General features: G+C 41.8%; 1 protein-coding gene across 5 annotated transcripts in view; it reads left to right on the top strand.

Moving 5' to 3' along the window:
* CFAP74 (cilia and flagella associated protein 74) overlaps positions 1–17,959 on the top strand; it is a 105,886-nt gene that overhangs the window by 56,460 nt on the left and 31,467 nt on the right. For 4 of the 5 annotated variants that reach the window (XM_048825000.2, XM_075120980.1, XM_048824998.2 and 1 more), the window contains 6 exons: positions 4,297–4,470; positions 5,813–5,990; positions 11,215–11,327; positions 13,195–13,317; positions 14,209–14,330; positions 15,383–15,469. In XM_048825000.2, coding sequence (XP_048680957.1) covers positions 4,297–4,470; positions 5,813–5,990; positions 11,215–11,327; positions 13,195–13,317; positions 14,209–14,330; positions 15,383–15,469 — 797 coding nt within the window. The remainder of the gene's footprint in view (positions 1–4,296; positions 4,471–5,812; positions 5,991–11,214; positions 11,328–13,194; positions 13,318–14,208; positions 14,331–15,382; positions 15,470–17,959) is intronic. The other variant, XM_048824999.2, reaches the window with a different exon arrangement.

Genomic DNA, 17,959 nt, shown 5'->3' with positions numbered 1-17,959 from the left:
ACATGTATTTCATATTTTACTGGATGTGAAAATAACTTATTGTATGAGAAGACGTGCTATCTTACACATTACAATCAAACGCTGAGGGTTTCACTGAGACCTTTAAAAAAATCACTTTAACGTATACAGCTCACCATGAGCTGTGACCTTAACTTCCAGTGGAAACCAGTTGGGAGTTGTTTTAAAAATTGTGGCACAATATGACAGGAGAGGGGAAAAGATGTTCAAAGTCACAAACAGAAGTTGCGTACCTTACTTCCTTACGTTTCTTTGAAAATCCAGCCTATGTCTAGGAAATTGTTCATAAGCTTAGCTTTCCATTTAGACAAAAAAAATCATATAACATCTTTAGATCCCTCCATCTATTCATAATAAAACTTATAAACTATCTCTCCTTACGCAAAGTGTCAGCCTTTAGAAAAATTTTAAACCTGGTTTTAAATGAGGAACATATACCTATTATATTTAAGCTATGACACACCGTATTTTCACAGGAGGCACTAGTTTTTCTTAAGTGGGGGCATTTGATTTCTCATGGGCTACTTTGAAGAATGTACTTTGGCAGAGCAGCAGCTCTTTTGAAACTTCCTTATCAGATAAGTGAAGATATATCAGTCACAAGATTGCATCACAGACCAAAAAAGATGGGGATAAACAATGTGTGCCTACAGACTGACACTAAACAAATCTAGACACTGGATGGAAATGGGTATGCAGGATGATTTTTCCAATATAGCAGTCACTGAGGAATCGGTTGCAAATACAAAATTTGGAGTATTCCTAGTAGTCCTTTTAGCAGCCCAAACAGGTATAAAAAGGATTTAGACACAGGAGAAATATCCTGGAGTAGAACTGGGCAAATTATAGATTTTTCAGTTCATTGGCAATTCTAAAATAAATAAATAAATAAAATTAATTATTTTAAAGTTGTGTCAGATCAAACCAAAAAGGAAATTTTTCAAAAATTTTCCATGAATCAAAGAGTTGAAAAAAATTCATTTCAGCTTGAACAAAAGGTTTCATTTTGGTTGAACATTTTTTTAAAGTTTAATTTTAAAAATAAAATTAAAGGAAATTTCAAAATGAAAAATTATTTTGAACCAAAAAAAAATGTAAACATTTCATTTTGAAAATATCAAAATGTAATGGTTTGATTTGAAGGGTTTTGGGGTTTTTTTCTTGACTTAAAATGTTAGGCAAAAACAATGTGAATCTGCAAAATGTTTCCACGTTTTCAAATCTGCATCTTTTGCTGAAAAAAGTTTGTCGAAAACATTTGTTTTGCTCTAGCTTGGAATTTTTAGTACTGTTGTTAAAATTCAGAAAAGTTTGAGTTTGGATTGTTTAAGTTCCTTTATTGTATTTCACATTGAGAGCTCAGCAGACAGCAAGTTTTACTCCGAGATAGTGGAACAAAGCAAAAATAATCAAATACATAGAAGAGGAAAAATAAGAAAATAGAAACTGTGAAAAGAAATGCAGTGTATTATTCAGGAAGTCCTCAATCTAGTAAACCACTTAACCATGTGCTTAAATTTAAGCACATGAGAAGTCATTTTGACTTCAGTAGGATTACTTGATACTGAAAGTGGAGCATGTACTAAGGGCATGGCTACACTGGAAACTTCAAAGCGCTGCCGCAGGAGCGCTCCTGCGGCAGCGCTTTGAAGCGCAAGTGTGGTTGTGCGCGAGCGCTGCGAGAGAGCTCTCCCAGCGCTCCTGGTAATCCACCTCCGCGAGGGGATTAGCTCAGAGTGCTGGGAGCATGGCTCCCAGCGCTCGAAGCCTGTCCACACTAGCGCTTTAAAGCACTCCGACGTGCTGCGCTCAGGGGGGTGATTTTTCACCCTCCTGAACCAACATGTTAGAGCGCTATAAAATGTAAGTGTAGACAAGCCCGAAGGGCAGGGCTACACTTGCAGATGTAGAGCGCTTTGAGTTAAACCAGCCTTTGTAGAGCGCAGTAGGGAAGTGCTGTAGTCTGTCCACACTGACAACTGCAAGCGCACTGGCATGACCACATTAGCAGCTCTTGCAACGGCTACAGAGAGCAGTGCATTGTGGTAGCTATCTCAGCATGCAAGTGGCTGCAACGTGCTTTTCAAATGGGGGGGAGTGTGACAGGGAGTGTGTTGTGTGTATGTAGGGGGGGAGAGTGTGGGTTTTTGGGGGGCTGAGACCAGGTCAGCATGCTGTCTTGTAAGTTCAGACGGCAGTAGACTCCCCCTTCCCCCCCCCAGCCTCTCTCTCTCTCATACACAGCATTCCACAGTAATGGTTTGCTTTGTCTTGGAGCAGATAAGCAGCCGGCTGTCAGAAACAGAGCTTTCAAAGGGCATATCCTCATTCCTGCAGTGATTCCAAAACAATGACAAGAGTGGCCACTTGACTTAAGGGGATTATGCGATGTTTCTGGAAGCTTATCAGACCGCAGTAATGCAACACCTCGTTCACACTGATGCCCGGGTGTTTCAGCCAAGGCGCACCAAGTGTTAATCTTCTCGCCGAGGTGGAGTACCTGGAGCACTCTAACCGCAGAGTCAGAGCGCTCTACATGCCTTGCCAGTGTGGAAGGGTAGTGGAGCTAGGACACCCAGGGCTGCTTTAAAGCGCTTTAACTCGCAAGTGTAGCCAAGCCCTAAATCCATCATTTTTCTTCAACAAAAGGTGCTTCTTCTAATCATCCCTCTGTTCCCTACAAGTCAAGGTAAAAAAGTCAACCCTTGAAATGAGCAACTTTTTGTTGATTTCCCATAGCCATGAACACAGACACTGTCTTTATGAGTTGCTGGGGGTGCTCGACCCCTGCTCCATCCCAGGCCCCGCCCCCATTCCATCCCTTCTCCCAACCCCCCACCCCTGCCCCATTCCACCGCTCCCCCAAGCGCACCCCACCCTTGCTCCTCCCCCTCTCGCCAGCACCTCCTGGGTGGGTGGGAGGCACTGGGAGGGAGGGGAGGAGCTGATAGTCAGGGCCACCGGAGGGTGGGAGGTGCTGGGGGGAAGGAGGAGCTGATTGGGGGGGCTGCCAGTGAGTGCTGAACACCCACTATTTTTTTCCATGGGTGCTCCAGCGCTGGAGCACCCATGAGTTGGTGCCTATGGCCATGAATACTGGTATTAAATATCACCGTAGTGCCTGATTCAGAACTTCACCCCTGACTTGGCAGCAAATTGCCAGTAAATAAATTGCCTAATAAATCAGCTGCTCTAATATCTATTTGCTACTAAATGTGAAATTTAGCAGCACAGCAAACCCATAAGAAAACATCTCAGTGATCATAAAGCCTTTGAGTTGTGTATATGGATTTGAAAGAGCAGATGGCCAGTTGTCTGCTATCATGGATTCAATGATTTTCCAGGCCATTACAGTTGTGTACATTCTCTATTTCACATAACTAGAGTCCTTGTCAACCAAAGTAATTTTCCTATGTCTTTGCTTCATTTAAAGTTGCCTCTTATAAAATGGATTTGTTTTCCATCCCTTTCAAAAGAAATAACACTTTCTATGGGAAAGGGTCCGTGGAAGCTTTAAAGAAAGATGCGGAAAGGGGAAAGATCTGAACTATAGCAACTTTAATATTTTACGAATTGAAGTGTAAATTGTATAAAGAAACATTCTGTATGCTTTAAAAGTTTGTGGGAATTCAGCCCACTGTGGTCTGCTAGCAGATTGAAGGTTAACAAGTTTTACTAAAGAAAGACTCATTCTCTTCAGCCACGTGATGCTTGAAACTATTTCATATGCCTCTTCCATAAACTTAATTACAAGATCAATGAAAATTCCACCTCTACTAATGAGTCACTATGAGGTTAAAGCTGTTATAGACCTAACAAGCTAGAATGTGTCACAAATTGATTGCGAGTCAATACAATACATTGGACACTCTTCTTTTCCAGCGAGATAAGTCCAACTAATTGTGATATAAAAAGAACAACAGGGCCAAATTCTGCCCTGAAAACCAATGTATAAATACAGAATAACTCCCTGGATTTCATTGGAGTTACCACAGATTTATGCAATGATGTAACTAATCGCAGAATCTGGCCAACTGTTTCCAGCATCATTTAATGGAGTGAAAGGAAAGTTGTTCACTTTAATATGACTTTGTTGTTCAGATGGGTTGGCTTCTACACAAAAGACAGAAGAGTGCCCATAATTTGTGTCATTATTTGACATTGTCTTTGAAGAGGTAATAAGGACTTTCAAGTCTTATGCTGAAAATGGTAGATGTTCATTTAATTGACATTACTGACTATCTAGGACAGCAGTAATTATGGTTTTTCTCCTTACAGCTGGCACTAGATAAAGAGCTCATTGACTTTGGCACTCACGTGGTGGGGGAGACAATTTCACGGATGATCATCCTAACAAACCGTGGCGCTTTGGGAACGAGATTTAAACTTCAGACATCAGCGGGTGACAATGGCACATGCACAACAACAGCGAAATCTTCCCTTGAAAGAATGGTGGGTCCAAGGGCATTTCATCAGACTGATTTAGACACTCCAGCCAGTAGAGCTTGTTAGATTTGAAAAACAGTTATGCAACATTGACAAACGCAAGCATTCAAAAATAGAGTCTGGGCCTCCCAAAATATCATGGAATCAGTTTTAAAATTATAAAAAAAAATTAAAATAATACATTTGGGGTTTTCTGAGCATTTCAGGTATACACAGGTCACATTTTCATTCTTTCCTCTGCAACCACAAAGTTAGACGCTTAATTTTTTTTAAAAAAAAAGAAAGCTGGGATAATTAGTTGATTCCAGGGTGGCATTTCCAGTGAATCTTTTTTTTTTTTTCCTCCAGTGCGGTTTTAAAAAAATCATACCATCAATCTTATCATGCCCTGTAACTGCTGTCTTGATTAAAAAAAAAAAAAGTTTACATTTTAACAATGTTGTTAAAGTCCCACAGTAAATCAATGGGACAATTTGAGGATATTTCATCTGATTTTTTTTAATCAGCCCAATCTTTAGCTTCTTCTTCTTATATATTAGAGTTTAATTGGCTCCAAGGTATTTCAAAACTAATCTCTTTTTTAAATTTGAAGAAAGTGATAGACCTGTTATAAGAGAGACTGTCAAACATAATGTACAATAAAACTGCTGAGCTGACTCTTCACCATGGTTTTCCACTCTAATTCTATAATATAAAAGTGTTATTCATATAAGAAAATTGACTATTTAGAAATGACACCTTCTGAATTCACAACTCCTTGTCTATATTCTCTTTCATATCCACTTTCTTTGCTAACTAAAACAAAGTTTTATCACTCTTTATTCCAGTGCAAATCCAGAAGACCTTAACAAGTAATATGGATTCTATACATTAGCAGCAGACTTGCCCAGTTTCAAATGCAGAGTCTTTATCACTGGTAACAAGCTATGCTTGACTCAGATCCAAGGCTGAATTTTCAGCTTTGGCAGTTAAAGAAAAGCACCTGTTTACTTGTATGTTTTCGGAAATTTGTTATGAAGTCCTTGAGAACCAATACACAATGTCAATTTTCCTGAGTCATTTTTCTGAACACAGTCGCTCAATGTTCCAGTGAACTGTGCTCACTATATCAGTTCTGTTTCTGAGCAGCAATAATTGCATCCTACCGCCAATAAAACTGTAGTATAAAGAAGTGTGCACTTTGTATGGAACGCACAGTGCATTTTCTCCACACACAATATATAATGTAGATAGATAATAAGGCTACTTCCTTTCGAAAAGTGGCAGATGGAATTGGAGCTAGGTGCAATTAAGTTACATCTTGATATGTTTTATGTTTTAAAATCTTTTCTATAAATCATCTAATTAGGTTAGTCCTGCTTTAGATGGCATCACCTCTGAAGAGAAAGCCAGCAGCAGTCCTGTGGAATCATCTATATATGAAAACAAGGAACAAGTTTCTCCTGTCCATACTGAAGAAGTTACCCTACACATAAGCCTGCCTGAGAGCCAGAAGACTGAAAGCAACCTGGGCAGCAGCCATATAGGTGAGACTATGGTTTTAGAAAATTGACCTTCTGCAATTTCTGAGGCTAAGCATTCTCCTAGCAGTTTCATTGGTTCACATAGGAGACTGGAGCTAAGATGCTTAGTAAACCTGCTCAATAAGTGAAACAAATAACCATTCCAGTAGTAATAGATGTTTTTGTTTGTATGCTGTCCCAACCTAAAGGCATCTGGGGACCACACAAAAGTGACTAAAAATAATGCACTGGCACTCTTGCATATACCAAAAGCAGTGGAGAATGTCCCCAACAACCTCCCTCCTTATCAACTACTAACCTCGGGTAAAAACAAAATCCAACTGAGTTTTCCTGCAGAGACTACAAAATTGTTATCATTGTTCTTGTCTCATCAACTGAACACCCACCTTTCACAAGAGAACCACATGACAAGTTTATTTTTACAACCTATAATTTTAGGAACAAAATGACATACAGATGAAGCTCCTCAGACATTTTTCCTTTCATCTTTTAATCTTTATTTTGTGCTTTATAAGATTGGGGGGGGGGAGACTTACAGCCATTAATACAGATATTTAAGAAGCGAAGTGCTCCCAGTCATTCTGATCATTTTACCATTCTGATCAAAAGACACTGAAAATCATATAAAGATTTCTTTTTTTAATTAAAAAAATGGATTTTGTGTTTTGAACCTAAAAGATTCAGTAACAGTTCTTTAGATTGTTTTGTTCCAATTATGATGCTCTCTCTACAACATACAATATCTGTATGCTGTCTTTTGGGTGAGATCTTAAACGTTAAGATCTTCTCTGTTCTCCATGCATATTAAAGATCCCATGACATATTGAGCATGATTTGCTAAGTTGGCCAAAATTTCCCCTCTTCCCCCAATTATGAAGTATGTGTAAGCCACACACCTCCTGGGTGTGGTGTTCTGTCCCATGTAGTGGCACTGAGACCACTTAGAGACACAGATGAATGAGTCTGCTCTACAGCCTTAACTAACAGCCATATGGCTTTTAGTTCATGCATTTAACTCCAGAGGTCCCAGGTTCAATCCCGCCAACGATGACCAGGGTCTGTTGGCATTACATGTGCAGTCACCGGCTGGTTACTGCCCCCACTCCAGAAGTGGGTACTTTTCTTTGTGCAATATGAATATAGTTTGAGGCACTTTGGAATCTTTTAGGAGGGTAGATGCTATAATCAATCTAAAATAATCATTATTAAGGGAAGAAGGAGAATCTGGGGAACTACAGACCAGTCAGCCTCACCCCATTCCCTGGAAAAATCATGGAGCAGGTCCTCAAGGAATCCATTTTGAAGCACTTGGAGGGAGAATTCCCACAAACTTGGAGGGAGAAGAAGGTGATCAGGAACAGTCAACATGGATTCACCCAGGGCAAGTCATGCGTGACCAACCTCCAAGTGGAGCCAGAGTGGATGTGGAACCTGTTGTGGGGGGTGAATTTGGGCTGATCCTTTGTGCAGAGAATATTAGTGCCAGTAACTGAATATTGGATTGGGAGAATTGCAAAATAGTAAGAGTCAGATGTTCGGCTGGTATAAACTGGTGTCAAACGTCCAATGTTATCCCGATGAAGAATATTGGACTTCAGAAAAGCAGACTTTGACAACCTAGGGAACTGATGGGCAGGATCCCCTGGGAGAATAACATGAGGGAGAAAGGCGTCCAGGAGAGATGGCTGTATTTTAAAGAATCCTTATTGAGGTTACAGGGACAAACCATCCCGATGTGTCGAAAGAATAGTAAATATGGCAGGCGACCAGCTTGGCTTAACGGTGAAATCCTAGAGGATCTTAAACATAAAAAAGAAGCTTACAAGAAGTGGAAGGTTGGACATATGACCAGGGAAGAGTATAAAAATATTGCTCGGGTATGTAGGAATGAAATCAGGAGGGCCAAATCGCACCTGGAGCTGCAGCTAGCGAGAGATGTCAAGAGTAACAAGAAGGGTTTCTTCAGGTATGTGGGCAACAAGAAGAAAGCCAAGGAAAGTGTGGGCCCCTTAATGAATGAGGGAGGCAACCTAGTGACAGAGGATGTGGAAAAAGCTAATGTACTCAATGCTTTTTTTGCCTCTATCTTCACTAACAAGGTCAGCTCCCAGACTGTTGCGCTGGGCATCACAACATGGGGAATAGATGGCCAGCCCTCTGTGGAGAAAGAGGTGGTTAGAGACTATTTAGAAAAGCTGGACGTGCACAAGTCCATGGGGCCGGACAAGTTGCATCCGAGAGTGCTAAAGGAATTGGCGGCTGTGATTGCAGAGCCATTGGCCATTATCTTTGAAAACTCGTGGCGAACGGGGGAAGTCCCGGATGACTGGAAAAAGGCTAATGTAGTGCCAATTTTTAAAAAAGGGAAGAAGGAGGATCCTGGGAACTACAGGCCAGTCAGCCTCACCTCAGTCCCCGGAAAAATCATGGAGCAGGTCCTCAAGGAATCAATCCTGAAGCACTTACATGAGAGGAAAGTGATCAGGAACACTCAGCATGGATTCACCAAGGGAAGGTCATGCCTGACTAATCTAATCGCCTTCTATGATGAGATTACTGGTTCTGTGGATGAAGGGAAAGCAGTGGATGTATTGTATCTTGACTTTAGCAAAGCTTTTGAGACGGTCTCCCACAGTATTCTTGTCAGCAAGTTAAGGAAGTATGGGCTGGATGAATGCACCATAAGGTGGGTAGAAAGTTGGCTAGATTGTCGGGCTCAACGGGTAGTGATCAATGGCTCCATGTCTAGTTGGCAGCCGGTGTCAAGTGGAGTGCCCCAGGGGTCAGTCCTGGGGCCGGTTTTGTTCAATATCTTCATAAATGATCTGGAGGATGGTGTGGATTGCACTCTCAGCACATTTGCGGATGATACTAAACTGGGAGGAGTGGTAGATACGCTGGAGGGCAGGGATAGGATACAGAGGGACCTAGACAAATTGGAGGTTTGGGTCAAAAGAAATCTGATGAGGTTCAATAAGGATAAGTGCAGGGTCCTGCACTTAGGACGGAAGAACCCAATGCACAGCTACAGACTAGGGACCGAATGGCTAGGCAGCAGTTCTGCGGAAAAAGACCTAGGGGTGACAGTGGATGAGAAGCTGGATATGAGTCAGCAGTGTGCCCTTGTTGCCAAGAAGGCCAATGGCATTTTGGGATGTATAAGTAGGGGCATAGCGAGCAGATCGAGGGACGTGATTGTTCCCCTCTATTCGACATTGGTGAGGCCTCATCTGGAGTACTGTGTCCAGTTTTGGGCCCCACACTACAAGAAGGATGTGGATAAATTGGAGAGAGTCCAGCGAAGGGCAACAAAAATGATTGGGGTCTGGAACACATGACTTATAAGGAGAAGCTGAGGGAACTGGGATTGTTTAGTCTGCAGAAGAGAAGAATGAGGGGGGATTTGATAGCTGCTTTCAACTACCTGAGAGGTGGTTCCAGAGAGGATGGTTCTAGACTATTCTCAGTGGTAGAAGAGGACAGGACTAGGAGTAATGGTCTCAAGTTGCAGTGGGGGAGGTTTAGGTTGGATATTAGGAAAAACTTTTTCACTAGGAGGGTGGTGAAACACTGGAATGCGTTACCTAGGGACGTGGTAGAATCTCCTTCCTTAGAAGTTTTTAAGGTCAGGCTTGACAAAGCCCTGGCTGGGATGATTTAATTGGGGATTGGTCCTGCTTTGAGCAGGAGGTTGGACTAGATGACCTCCTGAGGTCCCTTCCAACCCTGATATTCTATGATTCTATGATGTTCACATTCACGGATGACACTAAGCTTGGGTACGATGGAGGGTAGGGATAGGGTCCAGAGTGACCTAGACAAATTGGAGGATTGGGCCAAAAGAAATCTGATGAGGTTCAAGAAGGACAAGTGCAGAGTTCTGCACTTAGGACAGAAGAATCCCATGCACTGCTACAGGCTGGGGACCGACTGGCTAAGAGGCAGTTCAGAAGAGGCCCTGGGGATTACAATGGATGAGAAGCTGGATATGAGTCAACAGTGTGCCCTTGTTGCCAAGAAGGCTAACTGCATATTGGGCTGCATTAGTAGAAACATTGCCAGCAGATCGAGGGAAGTGATTATTCCCCTCTATTTAGCACTGGTGAGGCCACATCTGGAATATTGTGTCCAGTTTTGGGCCCCCCCACTACAGAAAGGATGTGGACAAATTGGAGAGAGTTCAGCGGAGGGCAACGGAAATGATTGGGGGCTGGAGAACATGACTTACAAGGAGAGGCTGAGGGAATTGGGCTTATTTAGTCTGCAGAAGAGAAGAGTGAGGGGGGATTTGATAGCAGCCTTCGACTGCCTAAAGGAGGGTTCCAAAGAGGACGGAGCTAGGCTGTTCTCAGTAGTGGCAGATGACAGAACAAGAAGCAGTGGTCTCAAGTTGCAGTGGGGGTGGTCTAGGTTGAATATTAGGAAAATCTATTTCACTAGGAGGGTGGTGAAGCACTGGAATGGTTGCCTAGGGAGGTGGTGGAATTTCCATCCTTAGAGGTTTTTAAGGCCCGGCTTGACAAAGCCCTGGCTGTGATGAGTTAGTTGGGGTTGGTCCTGGTTTGAGCAGGGGGGACTGAATGACCTCCTGAGGTCTCTTCCAACTCTAATCTTCTATGATTCTATGTTTATATCTGTGCTGAGTATGAATCAGCTAATGGTCCAAAATGCAGCAGGACATCATGCTTGCAACACAGGTTTTACTGAAAACATCACACTGATATTCTGCTCTCTGCACTCCCTATTGGATCCCCGCTGGATACAGAGTCCAATTCAAGCTCTGTGATTTGGGGCCCTTCATGGGATTGGACCCAGCTCCCTCTGGGATGAACCTGGCCACCTATCACAGCTACATTCCACTAGACCAATGAAACTCACCCAGTAGCGGGAGGCTCATAAGCGGGGAAGATAGAGCTATCACCTGACTAGAGCAAACTGTCGACTATGAACTCACTCTCAAACAAGATAAGTTAAGAACAACAACAGGTCTTGCTGCATTCTGAACATTTACAGTACGTCTTTAACCATTAAATTGTACCCTCTTCTCTCCTGATCATTCATATGAACAAAGAGAAATCATTTTCTAGATTCCCCCATAAATCCCCTCCTCAAAAACCTGAGAGAAGATATGGGCCTTGTATTATTCCCCAGAACTCAAGGGACATGAGTTCTGATGCTTTTAACACAGAGTTAGTTACTCAGGCCAAACATCCGGTTTGTCTTTTAGAACAATTTAGTCAAGATGCATTAATCACCGAGGCAGATCTAGAGGCAGAAAATGCACAAAGCCCAGCAGAACCGCCACATGAAGAAGAACTCATTGAAATTACATTGGGCAAGGTAATGTTTTTACTGAGATATGTACGGACATTCAGCTAGTCCAATTCTTGAGCAAGGAACTGACCATGAACCAAATCCTGCATTCTTTACTCAAGCAAAACTTGCGTTGGTTTCAGTGTGAGCACTGATAAACCCATAAGGTTTCACTGTATCACATCACACTTAGTGTGGTTTTATTTTAGGCATTTTATATGTACAGCAGAACCTCAGAGTTATGAACTGACCAGTCAACCAGACCCCTCATTTGGAACCAGAGATGGGGGGGGAAAGCAAATACTGTAAAGTGCAGTCCTGTGTTAAACTACTAAAAAATAAAGGGAAAGTTATAAAAAAGATTTGACAAAGGAAGGAAACTTTTTCTGTGCTTGAATCATTTAAATTAAGATGATTAAAAGCAGCATTTTTCTTCTGCATAGTCGTTTCAGAGCTGTATTAAGTCAATGTTCAGTTGTAAACCTTTGAAAGAACAACCATAAGATTTTGTTCAGAGTTACGAACACTTCAGAGTCATGAGCAACACCATTCCCGAGGTGTTCGTACCTGAGGTTTTACTGTATTTGGACTCCGTAGTTTGACCTACTTTACACTGCCTTTTTCTGCCTAAAATGTACCATATCCAGCTGTCAGGAAAGAGTCTACACCTATTTTATACTTTGCACCATTTCAATTTTGGGATCAGCTACTCTGTGTCTTCTATGCCTTTAAAAAATGTACAATGTTTTATGTAAAATTAAACCAAACATATTGTAGTCAGACTGGGGAATTTTCATTGAATTTCATCCCCTTTCATAGATTCATCATTATTTCATGGAATTTGCAAACATTCCCACAACTGTATGGGATGTGAATTCTCATGCTTTCACTGAAATCAGGCCACAGTTTGCTGCTTTTATTTTTATTATTATTAATTATATTGAAGCAGCACTCAAAATGCTCTCAGCCTTGCACAGACTTAGCAAGACACAGTGCTTGGCTTAAAGAGCTTGCAATCTAGAAAGATTTGGCGGGGGTGCGGAAATTTACCCAGAGAGAGAGAAAGGAGATTATATATATATATATATATATATATAAAAATAATATGGCCAGAGACAAGGTTTCAGATGAGAATGAATATGATGGCAGGAGGCTACCTAGGCTCCTCTCAACTGTGGATGCAGCCTATGTGAGATTGGGGGAAAGACAGTTGCCTCTGAATCCACTCAGAGAGAGGCTGGAAAGCCCCGACTTATCCCTCACTCTCACTCTCAGCAGTAAGTGGTGTTGGCTGTTTTGGAGCAGGATTTCCACATGTCCTGGGCTTTACAAAACCCACCGTAGGTTGCAAGCTTCAGTTGGCTTCTGCTGCTCCCCTTGTGAAGGGGAGTAGGAGAGGCTGTTGAACCTGCTGCTGTTGAATTCAGTGGGAGGAAGAACAGGCCCGTGAGTGGTAGCACAAAAAAGCATTGCTTCATGTATCACTTACATGCCAGCCCAGATAGTGTGTATTCTATCCTCCTTCCATCAGAGGAGAGAACACATAACTCAGATGTCACACTTAGAGTCCATGGCTGAACACCCTTTGGAAATTGAAGGAACTCTGTGACTCAGATTAGGTGCTCAGTTTTTTGAAGGATCAAGCTCTTTAAGGTACTGTTGATACATTTTCTACTATGTCCAGCATAGTGCATTCAGTCTGACAATGGGATGAGCTATGTAACTATATAGATCAATATAACATATTTATATTGATATATCAGTATGTACAAAGTAATACAGTACAGGCTCAGATACTACCAGGATAAGCACAGTGTACGGTCCTATATAGAACAGAATAATACAGCCAGATTTTAAATGAAAGTTAGTAACACTTTTTTTGCATCATGTTTAGGTTACAGAAGGTGAAATTGGACCCTTCAGCTCAATCAAACTTCAGATTATTTTTACTCCCTGCGTCCCTGGGGATGTACGTGCAGAGTTTGAGATTACATTTGACAACCCAAACTGCAAACCAGTGAGTGTTTCTAAGTGCCAGGGTCTGGTCCAACACACTGAAGAAAAGCAATTTTGACATCCTTCTATGTGTAACAAGAACTACAAGGGGTTGGGAGGTGGGGTTGAAGCTGTGGGAGAGGTTAGAGAAAAATAAGTTTATAGTCATCCTGAGAAAGGAGAGTGAAACCACACACAGAATGCATGATAACTGGGACAGGTGACAACTCTAATTACCACTACAACGTATTTTAATGCTACACTTTTATTTCAGGCCACACACTGCCTGGGTGTTCATCTTAGCAGTTTGGCAGAAAATCTACACTTAGTAGCAGGCTGTCTGCCCCAAACCTGGCACTCCCCCAAATCCACAAAGAAGCAGCTCCACAAAAAGAGCTGCAGAGGAGTAGTCCAGACCCTCATGACTTTGTGGATACACTTCTTAGGAAGGAAGGAGTATTCCCTCTAGGACTGGGCTGAGTCCTTTGGTGGGGGGTCACTGTGGGAGCAGCTTGCACTGTGCTGACAATGATATAACTGTTTATCCCACAAACAGACTGCAGTCTCCAGGGTTATTAAACTTGTAGTGCTAAATTAAAAAAAAATCCTGTATTTTACGTAAAAATCTAAAATATTAGCCAGTATGACACTCATGTATGCCTTCTATCATGTGTGGACAAAAACTACTATAGTTTGTGTTTTATACTGGTAAGTGAAAGCTGCAACATTTTAATTTATAAAGGATATTTTCTTCATTGTGTTTACTTAAAATGTCTTTAATATTAATAATAGGATATATGATTCTGCTGTTTATCAGCACAAACCTAATTTTCCTTTATCCTGAATTGTTAGAAATTTTCAATGGCTTCTGAAAAGTAGTAACCATTATTAATTTGTATATTCAAATATATAGCTACACTTTTGTGTCATTGGAGTCTCTGTTGATGTGCCTGTTTGGGTGCCCAATCCAAATGTCGATCTAAAGATCTGTATGTACGACCGGCTCTATCAGGACTGTATCATTATTCGAAGCAGGTAAGCTATCCCATAATATATTCATGACTGGTTAATTAAAATAACTAAATAGTGAGATCATAACGAGTGACTTGTCTGAGAAGGGGAAAAAAATCAAAGCATCAAACTAATAGGTAGTGAACTACACTAATATAGTGACCAGTAGTATTTGAATAATTTTTGTTTTAATAAAACCTCAGAACACCTAAACAGGCCTTCAAAATTTTCATCCTAGCTTGAGTAGACTGAAAGTCTTTTTTTCCATTACCATCCATTGGCTTTTCAATCGTCTCCATTCAGGAAGGCAAATAACCACAACCACAAATACCACAAAATGGTTCCCCTATTGGCTATGTCGGCAGAGAAGCCAAGCACTCAGCAGGCATGAAGACTGAATTACCCCGTCATTTGAGGATTGAAGAACATTGGTTGGTCAGTGGGGGAAACTCGCACTGCTGCTGCATGTGTTGTACCTGGATGGAAGACTTCAGTCTCTAAGGCAGACACCCAGCATCTTTCGCCAGCATTAAATTCACACAATATATTTTAGGGAGGGAAGGATGTTAAGCTTATTATTTCATTATACACAAGTACATTTAGTCAGCCTGGGATAGCGTACAAAGTGCCTTGTATTTTTCATTGTTATTCTTCCCCTGGCTTTCCCCTGTAGTTACAATCAATGTCAGAACTAGAAGCCAGCCTCAGGCCAATCTGCCTCATAAGATCTATAGGGCAACCACCATGGAGGTCAAGCATACCTTTAAACAGATACTATAGTACCTCTGTATAGTATAAGCAAACCTGATATGGCCTGTCTGTTTCTAAAAGGGCCAGTTGTATTTCCCTTAACCCCCACTCCTAGCCTGTGAAGTTCTCACTCTATATTATTAGCTAGATATTTAATTAGTAGAGGTGTTTATAATACAGTGTTATGTGTCGGTCTTATTTCAATTTGGATATTGTTGGCTTTGGAAGAAAAGGCCTCCATTCTTTTGGTTAAAAGGTTCACAGCTGCCTTTGTTATTGTTTTTCTCTCCCACTTCTGGCTCTTCTGTGCAACACCTCCTCTGAAGGCATCCCGTGAGGATCATGGTGCTGAAGGGTGGGAGTAGAACCAGCAGTAGCCTCCCCTTCAGATCCTGCTGCAGCAGAACATGGTTGTAAATGACTCCTCCTTACTAGTTTGTTAGGTTTAGTTTGTCACTAACTTTACTTGGGTGACTATTTTTTCCTGAAAGAAAAGGAGTACTTGTGGCACCTTAGAGACTAACCAATTTATTTGAGCATGAAATAAATTGGTTAGTCTCTAAGGTGCCACAAGTACTCCTTTTCTTTTTGCGAATACAGACTAACACGGCTGTTACTCTGAAACCTATTTTTTCCTGGCTTCAGGGTACGTAGCAGAAAGTTAAAAGGAGAAAAAAATATTCTCATTCAGACTACAGGAGTTCAAAGCTTCCAATACACTTGGCATGATCCATGGGTCATTAATGTTCAGACTGTTGTGTAGCATTCTAGGCATATTTTGGGAATATCTACACTGCAAAGAAAATAAAATCCATAGCAGCGAGTCTCAGAGCCCAGGTCAACTGACTCAGACTCACGGGGCTTGGGCTACAGGACAAAAAATAGCAGTATAGACATTCTTGCTTGGGCTGGAGCAAGAACCCCTCAGTGGGTTTCAGAGGTGCTCCAATGCTGTGGTGCTAAGTCCCATATAAATACATAGATGGACCAAATCCTTATTTCAGAGGATCCTGGATTTTTGTCCAGGTACTTATATGGCCCTCACCACTGTAATATCTGTGCACTGTCCCATGGTGTCAGAACATATTGCAGTGTAAAGATAGTGCTGTAGATTGTTAGTTTCCTAGAGGTCTGTGCAGTGGCTCTTACCTTTAGAGAATGGTTATGTGAGCTACTCTGTTACTTGACTTCCATGTGCTGTTTTTTTTCTGTCTAATGCAGTTATTGGCTGCTAGATGCTGAGTATTCCTATTTTAACAATCCCCATATTTTAGATTCTATTTAAATGCATGCTAATAGGATTGGTGTGGGGTTTTTTTACACTATTTCTGTTAGAAGACACATATTCTAAACTTTTTACCAGAATTAGACACTGCAGAGATTCTTCACAGTTGGAAAGAAATAGTAGAGCTGTTATCTCAGAAATTCAGCTCCCAGATGTGACAAACACAAGCTATGTAAGAGATTTACTTGCTCTAAAATAACCCACTCCCAGGAACAGGATTACAAATGCAGAGGCGGAATAACTTTTGTCAGTTAAAAGTGATTAACTCTCCCAATGCAAATTCCAGGTTCCTGTTTTAGGAAACTGTCAATTAGCTTAGGCCAAAATTTGGCCAACCAAGGGGAGCAGTCCTATAAGATGCTGAGCTTTCCAACTTGCATGGAGTTTAGGGCGCTCAGAACAGTGCAGGGTGTCCTCAGGATCTTGGAGGATCAGGTGCTTTACTTAGCCTCCCAGTGCTAGAGAGAATACCTGCGTTGTTTAAGCATCAGATCTGAAACTCTAGTATCATATACTCAGACATTGGCAGTGTTGGCTCAGCCTTTCAGTATGCTGAAGCAGACACTTTCAGTCCCTTTGGTTCACTGTGTGGAGATCTTTCAGATGAAGCCCAGACCCTTGCCACCCTCCATGGTCTTTAAAGAGTCTGTGCACGTGGTGTTGGAGGAAGGATTTGCTACCGGTGTCCATTGCTATACAGTGCACCTCACACCACTGATCCAGCAGAATGCATGAGAAACAAGCAGAAAGGACTACACTTGCTCATAATCAGTCTAACTGATTTGATCAATTACAGCATTAGAAAAGCCCTGGGAAGAAAGCAAATGACTAATTTTGATGCTTTCATCTGTATGCACCAACCACTTCTAGATTCGTTCCTCTCTTATTTCCGTGTTCACACAGGAGACAATCTCCACCTTGCAGTGCTGCAGGTGTAATGCTGACAGACCCCGGTCATCGGCGGACAGGATCGAACTGGGGACCTCTGGAGCATGAGCTAAAAGCCAACTGGCTCTTAGCTAAGGCTGTAGAGCAGACTCATTTAACTTTCTCTCCCTAAGTGGTCTCAGTGCCACTAGATGGGACAGAACACCACACCCAGAAGGTGTGTGGGTTACACAGGCATCCAGGCTCAGGGGATTGCTGGGCTTTGACTCATGAGTTAATATTGGGGTTAATACTTGTTTACATTTGTTGGTCCTACCCATGCCAGATTACTTTTGCCTAGCAGTGCACAGGCCCAACTTTGTAGCAAGGCTGTCCCTTCACCTCTGAATTGGTTCCACATGGAACAGAGTCCATGGGTCTCTGGCGCTGTTGATTCAGGAAGGAAAAATGTGTGATAGGTACACAAACTGCTTCTATTCTGCAACATTTTGGTTTTGAAGCAGGATGAACTCAAATACAGAAACCCAGATTTGGAAGCATTGTAGCCTGACAGAGAACATAACTGTGTGATTTTGCTTTAACAATTCTATGTGCCCAGCGTAACTGTCCTTCACTTGCAAAGAAAGCTTGGAATAATTCCAAGTGCAACATACAAAACTGAGCTGCAATGGGAAAAGAGAGCTAAAGCACTGAATAAAATGTAGCTGTTGAGCTGGCAGCACAAACCCAC

Source organism: Caretta caretta, chromosome 18 (genome assembly GCF_965140235.1).
Source record: "Caretta caretta isolate rCarCar2 chromosome 18, rCarCar1.hap1, whole genome shotgun sequence".
Taxonomy (NCBI): Eukaryota; Metazoa; Chordata; order Testudines; family Cheloniidae; genus Caretta; species Caretta caretta.
Note: the sequence above shows the minus strand (reverse complement) of the source record. Positions and strands in the feature narration are given on the sequence as shown.